This window comes from Liolophura sinensis, chromosome 6, assembly GCF_032854445.1.
Source record: "Liolophura sinensis isolate JHLJ2023 chromosome 6, CUHK_Ljap_v2, whole genome shotgun sequence".
In the NCBI taxonomy this organism is placed as follows: Eukaryota; Metazoa; Mollusca; class Polyplacophora; order Chitonida; family Chitonidae; genus Liolophura; species Liolophura sinensis.
The window spans coordinates 17,996,023-18,017,205 of record NC_088300.1 but is presented as its reverse complement, the minus strand read 5'-3'; the positions used below and the strand labels follow the sequence as shown (position 1 = coordinate 18,017,205).

Below are 21,183 nucleotides of genomic sequence, written 5' to 3'. Positions count from 1 at the left end.
TTCATGGGTTGCACTTGTCAGTTTGCTTACCTTAGAGTTACAAAGAACTTCATCCAGCTTTGAGATTACAATTCACTGTACTGGGATAAATACAATTACCATACAGTACATACATAATACGCAATTTGAACAAGTGTGATAAAACAAATACATGATTTACATATCAAAGGCCAAATGCTGCAATAATTCCCACAAACAGGGCTGTCTCCTTAATATCACATGGTTATAGTTATAAATGAGACTCCTACATGTATATAAAAATGTACATAGATACCTTAAAGCAGCATGTAGACATCTGAGAAATACTTAATAGTACACAATAAATCTTAGAATGCTCCCACAAAATACAGGCCCTGTTATCTGTGCATTTATATGATACTTCTTATTTCAAACTCAATAACTTGTAACTTTAAAAATGCAAGTTCAATAAGACTGAAATTATGAAAAGATCATGTGGAACAAGTACAAAAATGGAGAGATCAAACCAAAATTTCAAAAACCAAATCCAGAGTAATCATTTATATAAATGTTGTCTTCTCTGCTGTACCAATATAGATATATTTGATGATGGAAACTTTGAACATTTAAATATAGTTTTAATATTATTAATCCTCCTTAATATCACTTTTATAATCACCACACACATTAAGCCCAGTTCCCTCTCTAGTTTCCCAGCTGAGGCAACCACAGACTTTAGTAGGCTGGTAGGCTATTCTGATTTTAATTGATTGATTGACTGACAAATTTATTCAAGAATTTTTGTTTTTTGAAGGAAGCAGAAGTAATTAACAGCATTTATCACATGGCTTATTCTTTTGTCAAAGTGTTTAATAACCTGAGAAACAATTGTGAGTAAGTTTGGGTGTCTTGAGCATTGTTCATGAGGCTAATACTGATATCCTTTTTGTCGAGGGACAAATACTCGTATCATTAACATTAAGCTGCCTTTAATTGTCCCGACAAGAAGATAAACATTCTTTAGCCCAATAATTTGCATCAAACACATCCTAATGAAACCAAAACATTAACTGTCCATTTGATCTTAATTACTATTCAGAAGTACATGAATGCAAGAAAAACAGGAAAGGCAACATTGAGTTATGTAAACTACACATAAAACTTCAGTATCCAATAGAAATGGAAACAAAACAAATAATGGTAGTCAAAAGACTTCAAGCTGCTTGTGATATTCAAACATTAAAATGTAAAATATTAGCTGCATAGAGAAAAGTAAAAGTAACATGTAAATTAATAAATATTATAACTTTTTTCCATGGCAATATCAAGTTTCTTATTTAGTATAAAGCACAACAGTGCATACACACCCCAAAAAGGTAGATGCCTTTTGCAAGGCCGAAAATGATACAACTGAAAAGGCAAAGATGCAAGACAATTTTTTATCCACCACTACAGTGGAACATACAACATGTTTACATACACATGCATTTAAAATACCAAACTCTCAGCGGACAAATATTGTGGATTCAGACATGTTTCTGTTTAAAATACTTCTGTATAACCGAAATCTTTTGCATCATACTCTCTTTTTCTGAATATTTTTTTATTAACATTTACCACAACCCTTGACATCATTCCTGTTCCTTCAAAGAACTTCTTGAATATTAACATTAATGTATTCAAAAACTTTCCTTGTTTGTAACATTTAAATACTGGAATACAGAACAAGACTGTTGGTTGTTAATAAGGGTTTATACAAAGTAAACTGGTGCAATGATGAAAGGAGTATAAACCATAGCCAATTTAGTCTACTGTGACTGTCTGAGCAATCTTCGCAGGATTTTGCCGCTTGGAGATTTAGGAATCTGTGACAAAAACTTAATCCCCCCTCTTAGTTTCTTGTGTGGCGACACATGACCTGCAAGACAAATTGGTATGCAATTTTATAGTAAGACAAAGAAAGCAAACAAGACATAAGTGTTTCAGGATGTATTATTTTTAGAGTCCTCTTGCGCAAAGTGATCATAGGTTGACTGCAAGTACCATGGAATAACATGTTTTTAAAATGTGTTGCCATAGTTACAATCAACATAGCCTATGATCACTTTGGGCAAGAGAGAGATCGACAGATTTTTGGAGAGTAAATTAAACCTGTAGGTTTCAGTCTCTTCATCTCCATCTACTCTATCTATTTTTATATTAATACAGTTATTTACAATAGCCAAAGGTAAATTTGCAACCTTTTCAACCATTAAAGCACTTTCTTCGAAGAATTTTATGCTAATATGAAATTAACACTAGGAAGGATTTGTGCTTTGCAAACTGAACAAATTATTTCTCTAGACTCCATAGTTCTCTCAGAATGTTTCAAAATATTGGTTACAGTGTTGGTTGAAAAGGTTGAAGAATTAGGGTAAGTCATCTCCAATATCAAATCTTCAGCAATGCTAATGTATCCTATGAGTGAATTAGAAGCTGCTGGCAGAATTCATGGAGATGAATAGCAATTTAATGATAATCAAAGCTGTTATCCAACAATGCTGCCGAGGTCCAATGCTACCAAACTTTTACCACTTCCAGTAACCTGATGTTTATAAAGTTCATGATAATGGTAAAAAATACAAAAAAAATGTAAAGGAAAGTACTGGATTTGAAACCCTACACTCCCAAGCCTCATTTACAATTTGCCATGCACTGAAGACTAGAACAGAGATTAGGCGGCTTTGATCTCTTGCTGATACCCGAGGATAAAAGACAGAAAGAATACATCGTTGTGAAGTCTGTACCAAAAGACAGAAAGAATACATTGTCACAGAGCTGATGACCGTTCCCATGGTAAACTGTAGTCAATGGTTTCTTGCAGTCTATCACAAAGCTCCCATGTTATCTCCATAGGACGGTTTTGTCAAATTTTTGTTGTCTTTTGGTTAAATGATGAAAACAACACAAAGTATAAAAATTACTCTTGCAGATTTGTAATTGAGATGTCAATATATGCCATACATTTGTTTATTGTACAAAACAAAAACCAATGTTTTTTATGCTGGTGTTATCTCTCTATCCTAATTTGTAAATTTAAGCCCACTAAAAATGCATCATTATCAAAATAAAATTTAAAAAAGATTTTCATACATGAATGATATTGAGCTTTGCAAACTAGAATGGTACACTATTGGACAACATTCAGTAAAAATTTGAAGCTTCAATGGACCAGCTGTTCTCCAGAAGAAGATTTTTAAACTAGGATGGTGTTACAGCTCACAGGTTTAGGCCATGTCTTAAAATTCCAGCTTTCTAGCTCTTACCAATGTTTCTACAACTCAGCAACAAAACCATGAGGAACAATAATAAGCATAATAAAAAAAAATAAGAAGAAAAATCAGAGCTGTGAGGCCTGAACCCCTAATAATAATCCCAACGATTTCAAGAGGTGTCCCGCTAGGATAGTAGCATGGACACCTAATAATCATGAGTTAAAGATGTATACCATGCCTGTTCAAAAACAAGGACTTTTGCCAGCTTGAAACTTCAAAATCTGCTATTCTTCATTCAAATTTAATGTATGACTGAGGTTTAATTTTACACTGGTAATATTTCAGCCATAAAGTGAAGAACAGTATTTATAAACAAATTAGTAAGAAATGATGTGATGAGCTTACTGTCTACAAACTGGTTGATGTCCGCCTCAGTGACCCTGGAGTTCTGTGCAGTGACGACGTAAGCCCTGGGTAACTCTCCAGCCTGGTCATCAGGAACTCCTATCACAGCTGCATCATCAATCTCGGGGTGGGAGATCAACAGGGCCTCCAGTTCAGCCGGTGGTACCTACCACAGGAAAATCAGCTCAATTTACATTTGACTTTAAATAAAATTCTTACCTTCACAAATGCAACAGGTACAAGAAAATGATGAATTATATCAGCAAACATGATCAGTTCTTGTCGTAAAATACAGGAAAATTAGGCAGAATATCCTTGGGCTCTTGTATAAGGTTCTTGTACCTTCACCACATATGCAACGTAGAGCTTATCTGCATGTATCATCAATGAATGAATGAATGAATGATTATGGCTTAACGCCACATCGGGTATCGTCATTGAGAAATATACACAAAGACTGGTACTGCAAATACATAAACTGCTCCAATATTTCCACAACTTTCTAAACACATTGTTTTGTGGAATACATCTAGCTCACATTTCAATGCTGTTAAAGTTGGTCATGAAATATCATTTTTCTTCATATGTAAGGCCACACCAATTTATATTCCTGTTTTACGAGCAGAATAAATTTTTTCCCACATCTGAGGAAACTTAAAAATCGTTCAATTTGTGAGAAATGTGAAGTGTTTCAGCATTTTTTTCCTCTTGAAAATAATGAAATCTTACAAACTGTAATGGTGGGTTTGTACTAATTGTTTGATTGCGCATACATATTTACATTACATACACTACAGAATTAAATCGCCATCATTCCCAATCTTCACATTTTGTGAATGGACTGACCTGGAAACCCTTATACTTGATGAGCTCCTTCAGTCTGTCAGTCACAGTAAAACAGCCATTCTCATCATAGTGACAAATGTCTCCTGAAAACAAAACATGTTCTCTGATTGAAACAAGAGTTGATCATCAATGCACATGTATGCCTCAATGGTTGATATCAGACTTACTTGTTGAAGAACCCATCACCATCAATTTGACACACGTGTACACTATTTCTCTCACCTGGTGGTTGATATCAGACTTACTTGTTGAAGAACCCATCACCATCAATTTGACACACGTGTACACTATTTCTCTCACCTGGTGGTTGATATCAAACTTCACTTGTTGAAGAACCCATCACCATCAATTTGACACATCTGTACATTATTTCTCTCACCTGGTGGTTGATATCAGACTTACTTGTTGAAGAACCCGCCACCATCAATCTGACACACCTGTATACTATTTCTCTTACCTGGTGGTTGATATCAGACTTACTTGTTGAAGAACCCGTCACCATCAATCTGACGCACCTGTACACTATTTCTCTCACCTGGTGGTTGATATCAGACTTACTTATCATCAATATAACGCATCTTTAGACTATGTATTTGTCTTACCTGGTGGTTAATGTCCAACTCACCTGTTTGAGAACCCATCATCATCATCAATCCAACACACCAGGGCCCAGTTGCTCAGAATTGTCTTAAGATTTAATGCCAGATTTGACTTAAAGCTAAGTATTCAGTTTTGTTCTTAGCCCAAAAATAATTGTGTAACAGTACATCATAAGTGTGAACTAAATCTGCTGTTGTTCCTTTTCGTCTCTGTACAACTGTACTGTTTGCTGGGTTTTGTTCAAATCGTAAATACATAATATGATTCAACACCACTATTTGTTATTATCTGGCACCAGACAAAATACTCCACATTTTATTGGACAACCACGGTCACGTGGGGTACAGATATATTCTCAAGTCCTGCAGACGACATCAAATTTGTCTGCTGAGTAGGTTATCTCTCTTTGTTGGGTTGTGTGAATATGATGGTCAAATCCCTGAAGCAGTTCACCTATACATTATCATCGGTCCTCTGCACTGAATTGATGGGTCTTTGCAGGATAAATTTGTTACATGGTTACTCAGGTGTTAGGATTATTGACATCTTACATTTGCATATCCCATCACTCAGTAACCATGTAACTAATAAAACTCTATGGAACAACCGGGCCCTCTAGATTATTTGTCTCAAATGGTGGTTGATATAAAACTTACTTGTTTGAGGCAACCTGCAGACTTACTTCTTGGAAAACCAATTGCTTTCAGTCCAACACACCTGTAAACATTCTCACCTGTATGAAGCCAGCCATCCCTGATCATGTCCTGGGTGGCCTGGGGGTTGTTCAGGTATCCCATCATCACCTGTGGCCCCCTCACACACAGCTCTCCCTCCTCACCTGGTCCCAGCAGCTCACCTGTCTCTGTGTCCAGTACCTGCACAACACACTTTTATTTTATAAAGTGAAAAGTGCCTACATGATGTAGATTTCCATTTGCAGCAAGAAATGTTCAGCTGTAGTTTTCCTCAACCCAGAAAACCCATCAATACAACAATATGTCAGCACCAGAATGTATCTGTGTGTGACCAAGGTATGATCACTGTGGAATGGCACAAACAGTTAATGGCACAATAGTAAGGCTGGCAAAAGAATGAAGATTTAACAGATAACTTTATACCCTCATGTCCTTTTGAACAGTTATCATTCAGAATTTTTACACCCTTAAAAATTCTGATTACAATTAGTTCAAGAGTTCAAGAGTTCATGAGTTCAAGAATTCAAGATTTCAAGATTTCAGGAGACTGTCACACTCACCTTGGCCTCTGTATTAGCGAGACAAGTCCCCACAGTGCCAAACTTGGGAGGGAAGTTGTCACAGTGGGTGACAGGGCTGGTTTCTGTCAGTCCATAGCCTAAGCATGTAATACACCAATATTACTGTGACATTGTGTTTCCAGGCACTATTCCATCATACATTTTACCTGATAAAGTTTCTCAGAATATCTGAATATCTATTGCTTCTTTTGGGAATCACATAAAATTCATGAGGCATGAATGAAGAAAAACAGAATACCGGTAGGCCTATCCTCAACAGATGTAAGTAAACCTATAAAGCAGACGACTACCTTGCAGAATATTTGGGACCTTGAGTCTATCAGCGAGATCGTGCTGTAAACCTTCCCCCAAGGGTGCTGCCCCGCTGATGATCATCCGTAAGTTGCTGAGATCGTAGTTTGCCACAGACTCATGCTTGCTGAGGTACAGGGCAATTGGTGGAACAATTGGAGCTACACTGACCTAGAACAGGGGAGATAACTGTTATGATTTCACTACATCGCTCACACTAAGATTTTACCTCGGAGAAGCTGAAGTTTAGGGCTGTACCAACTGAGCTAAGGGTACATTCCCACTGCTACTGTTAAGTACTGGAAAGCCGCTCCTGTGGGTCTCCTGTGGTGTAATTTATTAGTTGGCTGGCCTTTGGGTAGGTAAAATTTTGACATCCCATCTATACAAGTGGACAATTAAGTTAACGAGGGACCAAAGTGCAAGACAATGAAGTTTTTGTGAGATGTCTCAGCTATTGACCAATATTGTCAACACATACCTTGTACTTTTCCATAACACTGAGAAATTCCTGGGGGTCAAACTTGGGGAGTGTCACCATAGAGCAGCCATCACGGAGAGCACCAAACTGGGTGACCACCATGCCGTAGATATGGAAGAAAGGGAGAACGCCCACCATGGAGTCACTGGTGTACAGGGGGACAGCATTTCTGAAGACAGGAAAACAGTCATGCTAAAACAGACTAAAACCTTGATTACAAGGGGACTGGGCAAGATGACCGAGGAACCTGGTTATGCATAAAGATTTAACTGTGTATTTTAATTTATGATTGTTGATGGATTTTTTCAATTATACGATGGCAATGGAGTAAGCCAGAGTCGGGTAATGCAGCAACCTTTGGCCGTTTAGTGAAGAACTTTCCCACATGTGACGTACAAATATCCACACCAGGTAATGATAAAAGACAATCGATCTTCACTGAAATGTAGAACTGTTGAATGTTCACAAGTGTGTCGTTGATGGCTCGGCTTATTCAATTTCTGTCACCATGCCACAAGCCGAGGCCCCAGACACAGTGAGAGCTGGGTTAAACAACAAATTCCCTGTCAAAGGCTGGGATTGAACCTGTACCTCATGTGGTCAGTATAGTTATTAAACCATCTGAAACCAGATTACAACTTGATGCCAAGCATGGGACAAGTGTCAAAAGTAAACAATAGGAAATTAAGGACCCATTCAGCTGCTGTCTTGAAATTGTTACATCTTCTAACATTGCCCAGTTTTAAAGCTTCCTCAATCTAATTACGAACCAGTGTTGTATCTAACCATGCAATCAATGTAGGTTCTCACCCAAGTTGAACAATATTAGAGACGACATTCCTGTGGGACAGCATCACTCCCTTTGGGAGCCCTGTAGTACCGCTGGAGTACGGCAGTACTAGAATGTCCTTTCTGGGATCAATGTCCACATTCTCAGGGAAGGCTTTCCCATCATCCTCTAGTAGGGAGGAAAATGGCCGACATCCCTCTGCTTCTCCCAGCACAATGATTTCCTGATCAAGAAAAACATGCCTAACAAAGCTCCAAAGAGGTGAATGAACCTGTTCAAGCTTTTATGGTAGACTGCAAAACCGGCTGAGATCTTAATACGGCAAAGATACTGCATGCATGCATGACTGTCTCAAAAGTTACTCAGTTAATTAATATACATAGTTTGCACAGACAACAATCTGTGTTGGTTAAACTACATTCAAATGATGCGACTTTTTGTATCGTCTTGTCAGAGTCAAATGACAACAGAACAAAGGTATGTGACTTGCTGCAATCTTAAATAAATAAACCAGTCTTATCCAATTTTCATTTGATGAGTCAAGTGTAAGTTGTATAATATCTGAGACTTTAACACTGATCATCTTGCTATATCCTTCCGCACTGTTCAGCATTTAGGGAATTTTATGCAAAGTACTCTGAAGCAGTGGGAATGCGAACACAACTAAATTTTTTGAATTACAGACATCATCAAACAAATAATAACGAAGCTTGTCTTCAAGCAGTACAGGTTCCAGTGCTCATTTGAACCAATTAATTTTACACTAGCAAATGGTATACTTACCTTGACAGCTGTCTGAGAGGCACAGGCTTCCTTCACCAGGTCTGCAGTAGCCTCCTTTGTAACCACAGCCACAGACTGAGAGTGTTTAAGCTGTTGAGCAAGCTCCTCTGAGCAAAAACACAGGTTGTTAATTAATATAAGCTGTCATCAGCAGATTTATGTATTCATGTCCAGTTGTTTGCCAATGCTCTTTGTATTACATGAATACTTGCATACATGTAGCAAAATGCAAAAAAGATTATCAGTGAACTAACAATCCTAGGATCATTGATAAAACAACGTGCTGGATGGTGTATAGGCCTACATGTATCATCAGCCATATCTGGGTGTAGAATTTTGGGCCTTACTTCTACTACATGTAGTATATGCAAATATTTATTCAGTATCGATATTGAAAAATCAAACTTCTCCCCAACACACAAGATCTCATCAGAGAAACTGTAGCTTTGGTGTTTATTTTGGTATTTTTCCTATACCAGGGATTCATTCCACGGTATTTACAGTCTACATTTATGTACAGCACAAGTGAAATGTGAGGTGAATGTAATGAAATTACATGTAACTGTAATAACACATCATTACATCCAGGCCTTTACAATGTTCCAACATCCTCCCGCTGATGGAATAGGCGAACACTAGCACAGAAAAAAATACTCGCTTATTTCTGTTTACTGAAGCGGTCTGTACTGTACTTACTTGCACTATAGAGCGGGTTTGCTGTGGTCACAATACCTCCAATAGCAGACACCGCCAGGAACATAATGCAGAATTCGGGTACATTGGGTGAGAACAAGCACACACAGTCACCTTTCTTATACCTCAGCCTTGTCAGGGCACTGGCAACTTTCCTGACGGATGCTTTCAGCTGGGCAAATGTCATGGACTCCCCAGTTGTACCATTAACCTGTTACATAAGAGAACAAAGGTGAAGGATTGGCTAGGTGTACTAGTAACATGGAACAGCAGAGAACAGGGGTGAAAGATTGACCAGTTGTACCATTAACCTGTTACATAAGAGAGCAAAGGTGAAGGACTGGCTAGGTGTACTAGTAACCTGGAACAGCAGAGAACAGAGGTGAAAGATTGGCCAATTGTACCATTAACCTAGAACAGTAAAGAACAAAGGTGAAGGACTGGTCAGTTGTACCATTAATCTGTTACATAAGAGAACAAAGGTGAAGGACTGGCTAGGTGTACTAGTAACCTGGAACAGCAGAGAACAGAGGTGAAAGATTGGCCAATTGTACCATTAACCTGGAACAGTGGAGAACAGAGGTCAAGGACTGACCAGTTGTACCATTAACCTGGAACAATAAAGAATAGAGGTGAAGGACTGGCCGGGTGTATCATTAACCTGGAACAGTAGAGAGCAAAGGTGAAGGATTGGCCAGTTGTGCCATTAACCTGTCACTTTAGAGAGCAGAGGTCAAGGACTGACCAGTTGTACCATTAACCTGGAACAGTAGAGAGCAGAGGTGAAGGACTGGCCAGGTGTATCATTAACCTGTACCAGCAAAGAACAGAGGTGAGGGTCTGGCCAGTTGTACCACTGTCCTATGAACATTAGAGAACAACGGTGAATGACTGGCTAGTTGTACCATTAAGCTGGAACAACAGACAAGAAATGTGAAGGACTGGCCAGATGTGCCATTAACCTGTAACGTTAGAGAAAAAAGGTGAAGGATTGGCCAGTAGTACCATGATCTTGTAACATTAGAGAAAAAAGTTGAAGGACTGGCCAGATGTACCATTATCTTGTTACATTAGAGAAAAAAGGTGAAGGACTGGCCAGATGTAGCATTATACTGTAACAGCAGGGAACAGAGGTGAAGGATGGGCCAGTTGTAGCATTACACTGTAACAGCAGAGAACAGAGGTGAAGGATGGGCCAATTGTAGCATTATACTGTAACAGCAGAGAACAGAGGTGAAGGATGGGCCAGTTGTAGCATTATACTGTAACAGCAGAGAACAGAGGTGAAGGATGGGCCAGTTGTAGCATGATACTGTAACAGCAGAGAACAGAGGTGAAGGATGGGCCAGTATAGTTATTTTAGAAAGTTAATCCAGATATTACTGGAACTGTCAGATAAAAAAAAAATGGGCAACCCACAAAAGTGAGTCTAACTAACAAGACATGAAAAAAATTTCTCGAAATTCAAATGCCACAAATACTGAATGCAAACCAATTTGATACTTACCAAAGCAATGGAATCTTGACGATGGGAGTCAATCCTTGAGAATATATACTCCACAAGGGAGACATTGGGAATCTCAACATCTTCTTGACGACTACGAATGATATTATTATGGGAGATAACTGGAGAAGTTGCAGAATCCTGGAGCGAGCGCACAATGCATGGCTGGTCATTCACCGCACAGGGATGTCTTTTCAATCTCGTTGTCATACCACTGAGGCATCGTGGGTAATTTGCACTACCACCTGGGATGAAATTCCTTAAGATAAGGTTCTGAAGTTGTTTTCTAAACTGGCAATTCTCTATTGGTGTCAAAGTTTTCCTCAGTGGCACAGACATCATATTGGCTCTCTTCAGTTGTTACCTGTTGTGAAGAAAACAAAGGATTAAGACAGTGGAATTTTTAAATTTTTTTTGGAAATGAGAAATTTTGTCCATTTACTGCTGCATCATCATTATTTCCATTACTTTGTTGAAATATGTACACTGGACAGATTTCCATTCAAATTTTCAACATTCAGAGTACAGAAAGTATAAAGTTATTTCTACAGATAGAGAAAGAAATTATATATCAGTACTATGAACCATTAAATATCATAAAGGTGCATGAAATATGAACAGCTGGATCTACATGATAATAGACACGCAAAAACAACATGTATGTACTGGTATATACTGAGAATTGACCGGTAATCAAAAGTGTTCAGATATTTATTTTATTTATTTATTTGATTGAAGTTTTACTCAAGAATATTTCACTTTTCCTACCATGGCCAGCACTATGGTGAGAGGAAAAAATGGGCTTTGGAAACTCGCAAGTATCCTCAGGTTAACGGCAGTGCTTCCCACAAACAGCCAGAGAGGAAGTAAGAAGAGCTAGATTTGAAATCACAGTGATCTGATCACATTGGAAACTATGTCACCGAGGCCCAGTGTAATGAAATGGAAGTCTCTTCACTCCAACTGAACCTAACAAAATCTTAAAACCTGTTTATCAGGTTAGCATATTATATTTGTACACCTTTCACTACATCAATATCATGACATTATGTTAGTCCTACTGGCCTTCAGCCTTTAAGTACATGTTTATGCATAAGTTCATGTTTTAGCAAACACACATAGCCATTTTAACACATAATATATTTACTCACTTTAGTGCAAAATTACCCTTATGCATTATATCAGAAATGTATAGACTTTTTCTCGCCGACCTGAATACAACTTTCAAAAGCTTAAGTACTCAAGCTGTGCAACTTCAAAATCAATCTGTTACACCAGAGGTGGTGTGTCTTGGCCAGCTTTTGTCCTGCCTGGGTATATTATATTATTTTATCCTAGTCTCCACTATCCTTGAAGGTATACACAATATACACTTATCACTCTGCACAATACTGCAAACTGGCGCTTTAGAAATGCCACAAATTTACTGAGCAATTCTTCTTAAAGTGTAATTTTATGGCAGGCTATATGTAACCCATGCATGTACAGGTACATGTATACATACAAACTGAATACTGTTAATCTTCAAGCTCGGTGCACTATCTGCTTTTCATGCATTATCACGCAAGATTTGTAATATTGGAGCATATTGCTGTAAACGGGAATTTGTGAGTCACATGGTCTGTCTGGCCGAGAAAAGCCCATAGTGCACCTGAATGAAATCTTCAACATTTTTACCCACTAAAGCACTTTTTCAGTGGAATTTATGCACAAAATGATTATGAAAATGATGCTAAAAACAATTTGTTTGCGTCACTAAAGATGCAAGCTTCATAAAAATGTGCACATTATTTCTCTATGTCCTCTAGTTCTCCCAGAATGCTTCATAATACTGGTTGCTGAGGTGGACAAAAAGGTTGAAGAATTAGGGTACATTAAATACAGGAAAAGGCTTCAATATACTGTTACACTTTTTTATATATTATATATTACACAGTTTCTAGTTTAATCCACACACAGCAATGCAATGTGACAAGTCAAGTGTTCACAATTATTTTGAGGATTGTAAATCAGGCATGACAGTAGAGTGATAAATATAAAAGTTGACAAGCTATAAAAGACGATAAGCCGCTAAGCCTTTTCACACAGCCTATCAACCCAAACATCCCTACAGCCTTGTGTTGACTTTTCCCTGTATAAATGACCTTGTATGCTTACCAGCTATTTCAATGGTTGACCTAGAATTCAGATTTTAATAGGTTAGTGTTACAAAACACCAATAATTACACCTGATACAGGTGAATAGCTGGGTCAGGCATGTGGTTACTCAGGTGAAACCAGTATACCACATTACAGGGCCCTGTAACTTGATTACACCCAGGCAAACCTACAGAAAAGAAGGAGGGAAGAATGATGGGGATGGTGTGGGAGGAAGGTGGGGAACAGAGAACTTAGATAGCTTGGGGGTGAATTATGTGGTGGAGTAACTTAATGTCACAATATTTTCAGACTTCCTAACAATTAATCCATCTCCTGATAAATTTATATAGGAACAGATCATCTTTTGTGTCTGTTAAAATACTTACCAAATAAAACTAGGCTTTTTAGTTCGTTAACTGCCACATAAAAGTATGTGTAACCTGAAAAAGAAGAAAAACACAGACAATTTTTGTTATTGAAGATAAAAAGTAGTGTATGGTATGTATTCCATATTGTGGGGGGGGGGGGAGGTGGATGACCCACTTCTGGCAGCCATATTGGAGTAATGTGGCTATATCAACCCATGTTAAAAGGACTCCAATATGGCTGAGTATGGCTATTGTTCTGTCAGAGTGATGATGTCACATGCAACTTTATATTCTAGAAACAGTCTATATCAACAAAAGGTAGGTTCACTTGAAGGTCTGTACACACTGCCTTTATCTGTTGAGTGTGTATACATTGTGTTTATCTCACCATTACGCAAAACACAAAAAGACATGTTTGGGTTGTGAATAGCTCAACCCCGCCAAAGGTAAATTGTATGTGCCACGCTGCACAAAGGCAACGATTCCATTGGCCAGAAGGCTACTGAATATTAAATAGTTTCAGCACACACCTCCATCACACCCTGCCTGTCCGTGGTGACCCAGTTTTAGTTTTATCCCCGTCGTATACACTAAGTGAGAGTTATTCCCGTCGTTACCCCGTATATGAAATCTACCTGCACAAAGCACTATAAACTATACTCTTTATATCATACAAAAGAAATTACTCATTAGCATTTTCACCATGTAAAATTAATTGTCAAAAATTAAAAGCGACATTCTATCAAATTGTGCGTTTTGATTCGGCAGTTTGAAGGCGTATATGTAACGCCCTCTTTATTTCATGATTCTGCGGGTTGATATTTTAAGGCTATCTGGTTTTCAATTTTGAAATTAAAAAATAAATACATGTTGTTGTATCATAAGTTGACAGAATGTGCCCTTTCGGCTACTTGAGTACGAGGCCGCAGGTCGCACAGGTACATCGCGTATGCCGAACATTAATTTGTTTTCACAGACATGAACGGTGTAGTCATGTGTATATATTCGACATATGACACCCCGCAAGTGAGTAACATCAAATATTGATGATAAATAACAAAGTTGAAAGACTAACCTGCTTTATAAACTCTTGCTAGACAGCAGCTGATTTAAGGTGCAACAGATCTCGTGTGATAATCCGTGAAAAGCGCTGATATCCTGGCCTTGTTTGAAAGCCGTTGACATGTAAAAAAAAAACCTGCACAGTCAGTCCCCACTAACTTTGCATTCCAGTTTTTTCCACCTCCCAGAGTCCAAAGTCCACACGGTTAGCGCATTGCTGTTATATGGTTTGTGGGTACACACGGCATCTTCTGAGTGGAGAGAAATCCTTGTGTAGATATTCTGTGCTAATTCAGCTATTTTAAGTTTTGACACCGCACATGAACTATTCAGGGCCATACAGATACATGTATTCTGCCATAATAGCACAGGTCAGTGGCGAGGTCAAAGTCGTGTCAAATTGAACTGCGAATAACTATGCATGTGGTCAATTCGATTATATTGAAAGAAGAATACGCGACGGTATTGAGGCTCCATACGGGGCACAGAATGTCAACAACAAGTAAATAATATAATTGACAAAACATTAATACCGGTACATTTATATACAATACACAAATTATATATACTAAACATAAAGAGGGTACAAAAGCTATACAAGATGTGTACCTCAGCTAGGCACATGCATTAACTGTATCAAAAATGCATATAAATCGTATTTATGGATATTGGTACTCACACTCACTAAAAATTGATACAATATTGTATACCTGCATGCTATATACGTCTTGTTTACATCACCAGGCACACAAACATATGTACAGAAGGGTAAATATTGCCTTTTTGAGAGTACATGCGGACCGTCACATGCGAATATTTTATGAGGAAAATGAATGAGGTCACTCCTCCATAACCTCTTCAATTCTGAATGGCGATGAGCACCGTGCAACACTAGCTCCCATGATAAACCCTCAAAGGAATCATCCGATGACGGATTGCATTTTCGGACTTAATGAGGAACGGGTTTAATAATTCCCTATTAGAAACGGATTAATCTGTTAGATAGATAAAAATGCAATCAATTTCACGAACTAATCTGTTCCCGATTACGGTTTAATTCGAATTTAATAATTCGTTCTTAGAAACGGATTAATCCGTTAGACGAAAATACAATCCTCTGTCCCTCAGCTAGGGGATGGATTTAAATGAAGCTTTTTTGAGAGTATACGTGTATCGGTCAGAGGTCAGCTGTTGGAGCCCACGTTGAAGCCCACGTGGATGTCAGTCTAACTTTAGACTGCTATATACATGATTTATAGCTGGACCTAGCTGCGGTAGTCTTTTCTGCGTAAAGTACAATGACCCGTAGGCATCCCTCATACATGCAGTAGTTTTATAACGGACAGCATATAGGGCCTATACGCAACTTCACACATACATATGTACGCATGTATTGTGTACGCTCACAAAAAACTTCCTGTGTGATCATGGACTGCACTTTCATCGATCCAATGGATTAACCCGTTCCTGATAACGAATTAATCTAATGCATTCATTGAAATACAGGTATATAATAACTGCAGATCTGTCGCAGTGTTACGCGCATCGGTCTACAACAATTGTATATGTCTTTATCACAAAAGAAATATCTAAACAGTCTTTCTTTAACACAAATAAATCCTTGACAGAATTTAAACATATTTGAACATCTTTCCGTCGAGCATGAACGTTGCATAGAGCTACCCATACAATGATACCTTTTTCCTTTCCGCGCATTACACCCTGCGATCACATATAGGCCTGCTGTGACTGGGAAGACGCGACAACGTATTAACATTCAAATAACAGAAACATCGTGTAATGACAGAGATTCAAGCTATACATATAGGTAATGTCACACACGTAACAAACAAATAATGGCAGCATAGGCAACACCTCCCTCCACTCACCCAGCGCTTACAGCAGCAAAATCTTACATGCATTATAATTCGGGTTTTGGAAAATCTTCGTCTGTATATACACTGAGTATTTGGGGTTTTGGAATATATGCCGATATACATGTAGTAGGACCAGAAGGCTGGATAAGCATTGTCACATAATTTTCTCATTTTATTCCCTCGGAAGTCTCTGTGATTCAAGAGCTACCGGTGCCTAAGCGTCGTCTTCGCTCGTTTTCCACATCCAGAATGTCTACCCCACTGCGCATGTACTTGTATGATAATTGAACAGTAATATTTTACACTCAAACAACTCGCTATCATATTTATTCGAAAAGTATGCCATTCTTTTCTTTTAACTTTAATATAGTTGCAGTCTTGCTTTTGCAGTAATGCTTTTACAGTCATAACTTTCATGGCTGGTCTTGTCGCATAAGATTTGCCCTTGAGCTATGGGGTCGCAGGCTCGAATCCTCACTATAATTCAGCCTGGCAAAGAAGCTTTAAATAAAAAGGTTTGTCATGTATAGGAAGCGAAAGGTGGTGGGTTGCTCCATGACTCATCCATGCATATACCTGACCGCCACCATGTATATGAGTGAAAAGTTCTTGAGTACGCCGTTAAAAGCTATTCAGACATCACCGAACAAAACTAACTCAACACGTGTTTGACAAGAGTATTCTCCCCTTGACTATTTAATGTGATATGGTTCCAAAGTTCTATGGGATTTGTTGAAGGAACCTGTGATATATTTTATGTCCAGGATTGCACTAGGTAGTAAACAGGTGAAATATTCAACGGATTTTGTTCTATGCGTGGGCGATTATTCGAAACAGTTGTAATAATTATCAAATTTACTTTATTTTACTTGGTGCTACATGTTTCTTTTAATCTCTTACATTGACGGTATATACGAACTGTTTATCTGCACGTTATTCCTCGCGGCAATTGGAGTGGCTAAAATACTAGATGAGGCCTTAAAAGATACTTTTAATTTATCATTTTCTTCTGATTTCATAATGTGTAAATATAGACTGCACGTGTATATTATTCCTTTGCCAGTCTGCAAAAAATATCTTTATGTATTCAACAGATTGCGTCCCGTTGTCCTTTGGGACGAGTGATATGAACTTACACTATATAGGTGAGCTTGTACGCAAGCAGGCGGATAGATTACCTGCTCATGTTTGTGTTCTGATATGGTTAAGATTATAATCCCTTCAAACATCAAGCCTGTAGAGCCTGCCCTAAAGCTCACCCGAATAGTTGACGGCGTGCCAATTACAGCAGCAGTATTTAATTGGGTTCGAATCACCGACGAGTTGTTTGTGGGACAATTGATTAAATATGGCCTATAACAACTAAATGTCCTTTAGATGTCCACAAGCAGACAGCACCGATTCGAGTCACCGACGAGTTGTTTGTGGGACAATTGGTTAAATACACCCTATAGCAGCTAAATGTCTTTTACAAGCCGAAAAGCAGACAGCACCGATTCGAGTCACCGACGAGTTGTTTGTGGGACAATTGGTTAAATACATCCTATAGCAGCTAAATATCTTTTACAAGCCGAAAAGCAGGCAGCACCGATTCAAGTCACCGATGAGTTGTTTGTGGGACAATTGGTTAAATATGGCCTTTAGCAGCTAAATGTCTTTTACAAGCCCACAAGCAGACAGCACCGATATCTTACAGGGACTCAGCTGAAGTGTAACGTAACAAATCCAGACTCCCAAGTCTGGGTTCGTCAAAAATAATCCAGTGTACAACACTGATGTCACGTCACAACAATGGTTTAATTTAGGTTAATAGGCCCTATTGGTCACATACAACAGCATGGCGAAAACTCTGCCTAATACCCTTACGTAAAACGTCAGTCTTGATTCGTATGTCTTCGATGAAAAATGAAGCATGGGGGCCGAGGTGGTTAGCACGCCAGCAGGGCGCATTGACCCAGGAGCCTCTCACCAATGCTATCGCGTTGAGCACATGCTCACTTCCTCTCCGGCGGTACTTGGGGAAGGTTTGGCAGCAACCTGTGGATGGTGATGGGTTTCAACCGGGTTCTGCCCGACTTTCTCCCACCATAATGCTGGCCGCCGTCGTATTCTTGAGAACGGCGTAAGACACCAGTCAAATAAATAAATTAATAAAATTAAATACTGTTTTTTAACATGCCTTTTAGATTGAGTTTGAGTAGATCCACTCTCTTCAGACATACCGTTTTTTGATGCATTGGATTTTTCACATACACGCATCCTTTTATCTCAGTCGATTTTTTTAAATACAGGCCCACTATACATTGTCATTCCATGCTGTTGGAGTTAGCACCATATATTAAGGGACGACATTTATCTCACTCCTGAACATAGTCTTTTAACACCAAACATGATGCGATGCGACTATGCGTCATTGAAAGACATTTTGCCTGTCAAATGGGCGATCAAATAAACTAAAGGACATCGATGTCAATATAATTGTTACAACTCGTGTTGAATTTTTTCTTGAGAAATACTGAGAGTATTGATCAGTAACGTATAGGGTTTATGACAATGCAGATGGAGGAGTTACTATTAGATCATGTAATTATGTTTTATTTATTTGACTGGTGTTTTACGCCTTACTTCTAAAGCGCATAAAACCTTACAGCTGTAATCCAAGGAAGCATTTACAGAGCCTTCCAAATGAACGTACTCCAACATGCAGTTGGGTCTTTTCATTATACCGTATTCAATACTCCAAACAACGATGTCGTCCCAGATAATTCTGAGAACGTTCAAATCTATGCTCAAATCATTCAACCATTATTCAACTGAACAATGTACACTCAAAAAATTAAAATGTTACCTTTAACAGAAAGTCTGTTGTCTGAGTAATGCTAGAATGTATTCTGTTATTGCAACACAGTATTTTGTCATATTGAACATAAAATCCTGTTAGAATAATAGAATATGTATTCTATTGAATCAATAGCCTGCCACGCCAGGCGGTGAAGCCTTGGTGAACAAGAGGATCCAACCAGGGGTAGTCAGATAACGCTCCCGACAACACTTAATTCACTGAAGGTTTTGAATAACCCGACATATGTTTGACACTACAGTGAACTCGCATCGTTCGACACGCATACACATGTATTACCACGCAGTGTAGGGTTTATGTACAACCTGGCTTGTCTCATGTGACACGTGTGTGTTTGTCCTTGTGGTATTAATTAATCCTCTCTTAATTGGTTATATTTCTAGACATTTCCATTCCGTGTCATGCCCATTTCCTCCATGTTGCATACTACCCTATTCCCTTGGTGTAGGTTTTCTGTGGTTAATTATCTTCCCTCTATCATTAGAAATCGTCTTTAGCTACATATACAACCACCTGTGATAGGCCCATACAACATTCTCTTTGCATGTAGTAGTAGGCAAGCCTTTGTATGTATGGACTTGATCTACGAAAACTGTCTCTCGACTCACTATGTGCAGACAGTCCATACATCACACATCTAAACCCCAGCACATTCTTTGGCGAAGTTCACTTCTAGCTCTTAGCACGTCATATTCTGGGGATTCTGTTAAAGACAAAGCGATAATTTGCATTGGGTACAATATACAAAGCATTGAATCTCGATTCTAGAGGAACACATTTTCTCATGGGTGCAACTCGCCTCTTAAGCTGTGAACATTTCCAGGAGGTAGACATTCCTTAGAGGACTTTCAATGAAATCAAGTCTCTTCACAAGTGAAGAAAAAATGACGACTTTTCAATAAGGAGGAATGTCATTTGTGAATTACGTGATACCAGGCATGACACCTCAATTCCCAATAGCCTATTCATATCCATCCTGTGCCACCAATGGCCAGCAAAGGTAATTTAAGTGGTCATGGTTTGTTCATATTCCAGTAGTGTTTGGAGGTTTAGTCAAGCATATGCTATTTATTATACAAGGAGGTTGTTAGCACACATATACAAAGTCACTTTGACATTTTGTCTGGCTGAATGTAATGCAGGTACATGTACAAGTATACGACCTATTAAATTCTGATGCAATGCCCTCTCTCAGTTTTGCCCTCCCAAAATCAAACTTGCTGCATGCTCATAAAACACAAATAAATTAAACCTATTTATATTACGTGAAACACTTTATTAAAAAATACCTGTAGTATATACATACTTTTGAGTAATAAAATGGCGTACAAGTTAAATATATTTAAAGCTATTATGTCCACTCATGCTAAAAATATTAAATCATTTTCAGTATCATATGATACTGTACCAAAGTTGACCAAAAGGGTCTGTAGACAATGTTGTGACCTGCACTAGGCCTACCATATGGTGCCTAGCCTGTCTTACATAAAACACAAGACACAAACCTGGCCTTCTCAAAATAACAGGCTTAATAACAGACAATTTTTCTAGCAATAACCACAGTAGTGAATCAATGATGAACAGGCAGTGGGAGCAATGAATAAACCACAAATCATATTGGAAAGAATCAATGGGGCTGGTTACTCCTCAGGTGAAACTCGATTGTCTTGGAAGTGAAACAGTTATCTTCTTCTTGGGTGAATTACCCAGAGAGAACTAGCATAAAAGAAATAAAAAAATGTAGTATCTGTACCTTACATGTTAAAGTAACACGGAGATGAATACATTGCGTAAACCACTGACTAGATCTACAGGGCAAAAAGTGCTAAAACAGTATGAGGTAGATGAATGCAAATGACGTAAAACTAATGGTTCAATATGGAGGTGACAACATTTGCTTGCTTGTATCAAAACTAAACAACTTGAAAAAAAAGTATTCAGTTTTCATGAGAATTCCTGTTGGTAAATGTGAAACCAGGAGCAGTTTAAATACATT

General features: G+C 38.3%; 1 protein-coding gene and 1 long non-coding RNA gene across 2 annotated transcripts; both read right to left on the bottom strand.

Moving 5' to 3' along the window:
• Nucleotides 1-1,728: 1,728 nt before the first annotated feature.
• Nucleotides 1,729-10,961, bottom strand: LOC135468977 (uncharacterized). The gene is made up of 11 exons (XM_064747480.1): nucleotides 10,885-10,961; nucleotides 9,381-9,588; nucleotides 8,664-8,791; nucleotides 7,922-8,124; nucleotides 7,112-7,280; nucleotides 6,630-6,801; nucleotides 6,319-6,416; nucleotides 5,797-5,938; nucleotides 4,464-4,546; nucleotides 3,618-3,783; nucleotides 1,729-1,876 (listed from the first exon to the last, which is right to left on the bottom strand). The coding sequence occupies exons 2-11, from the start codon at nucleotides 9,562-9,564 to the stop codon at nucleotides 1,767-1,769; spliced, it is 1,455 nt and encodes a 484-aa protein (XP_064603550.1). The 5' UTR covers nucleotides 9,565-9,588; nucleotides 10,885-10,961; the 3' UTR covers nucleotides 1,729-1,766.
• Nucleotides 10,962-11,105: 144 nt separating this feature from the next.
• On the bottom strand, nucleotides 11,106-14,584 carry LOC135466507 (uncharacterized). Its single transcript, XR_010444123.1, has 3 exons — nucleotides 14,464-14,584; nucleotides 13,407-13,460; nucleotides 11,106-11,245 (listed from the first exon to the last, which is right to left on the bottom strand). It is a non-coding gene; the product is annotated as an uncharacterized LOC135466507 (long non-coding RNA).
• Between the last annotated feature and the right edge of the window lie 6,599 nt (nucleotides 14,585-21,183).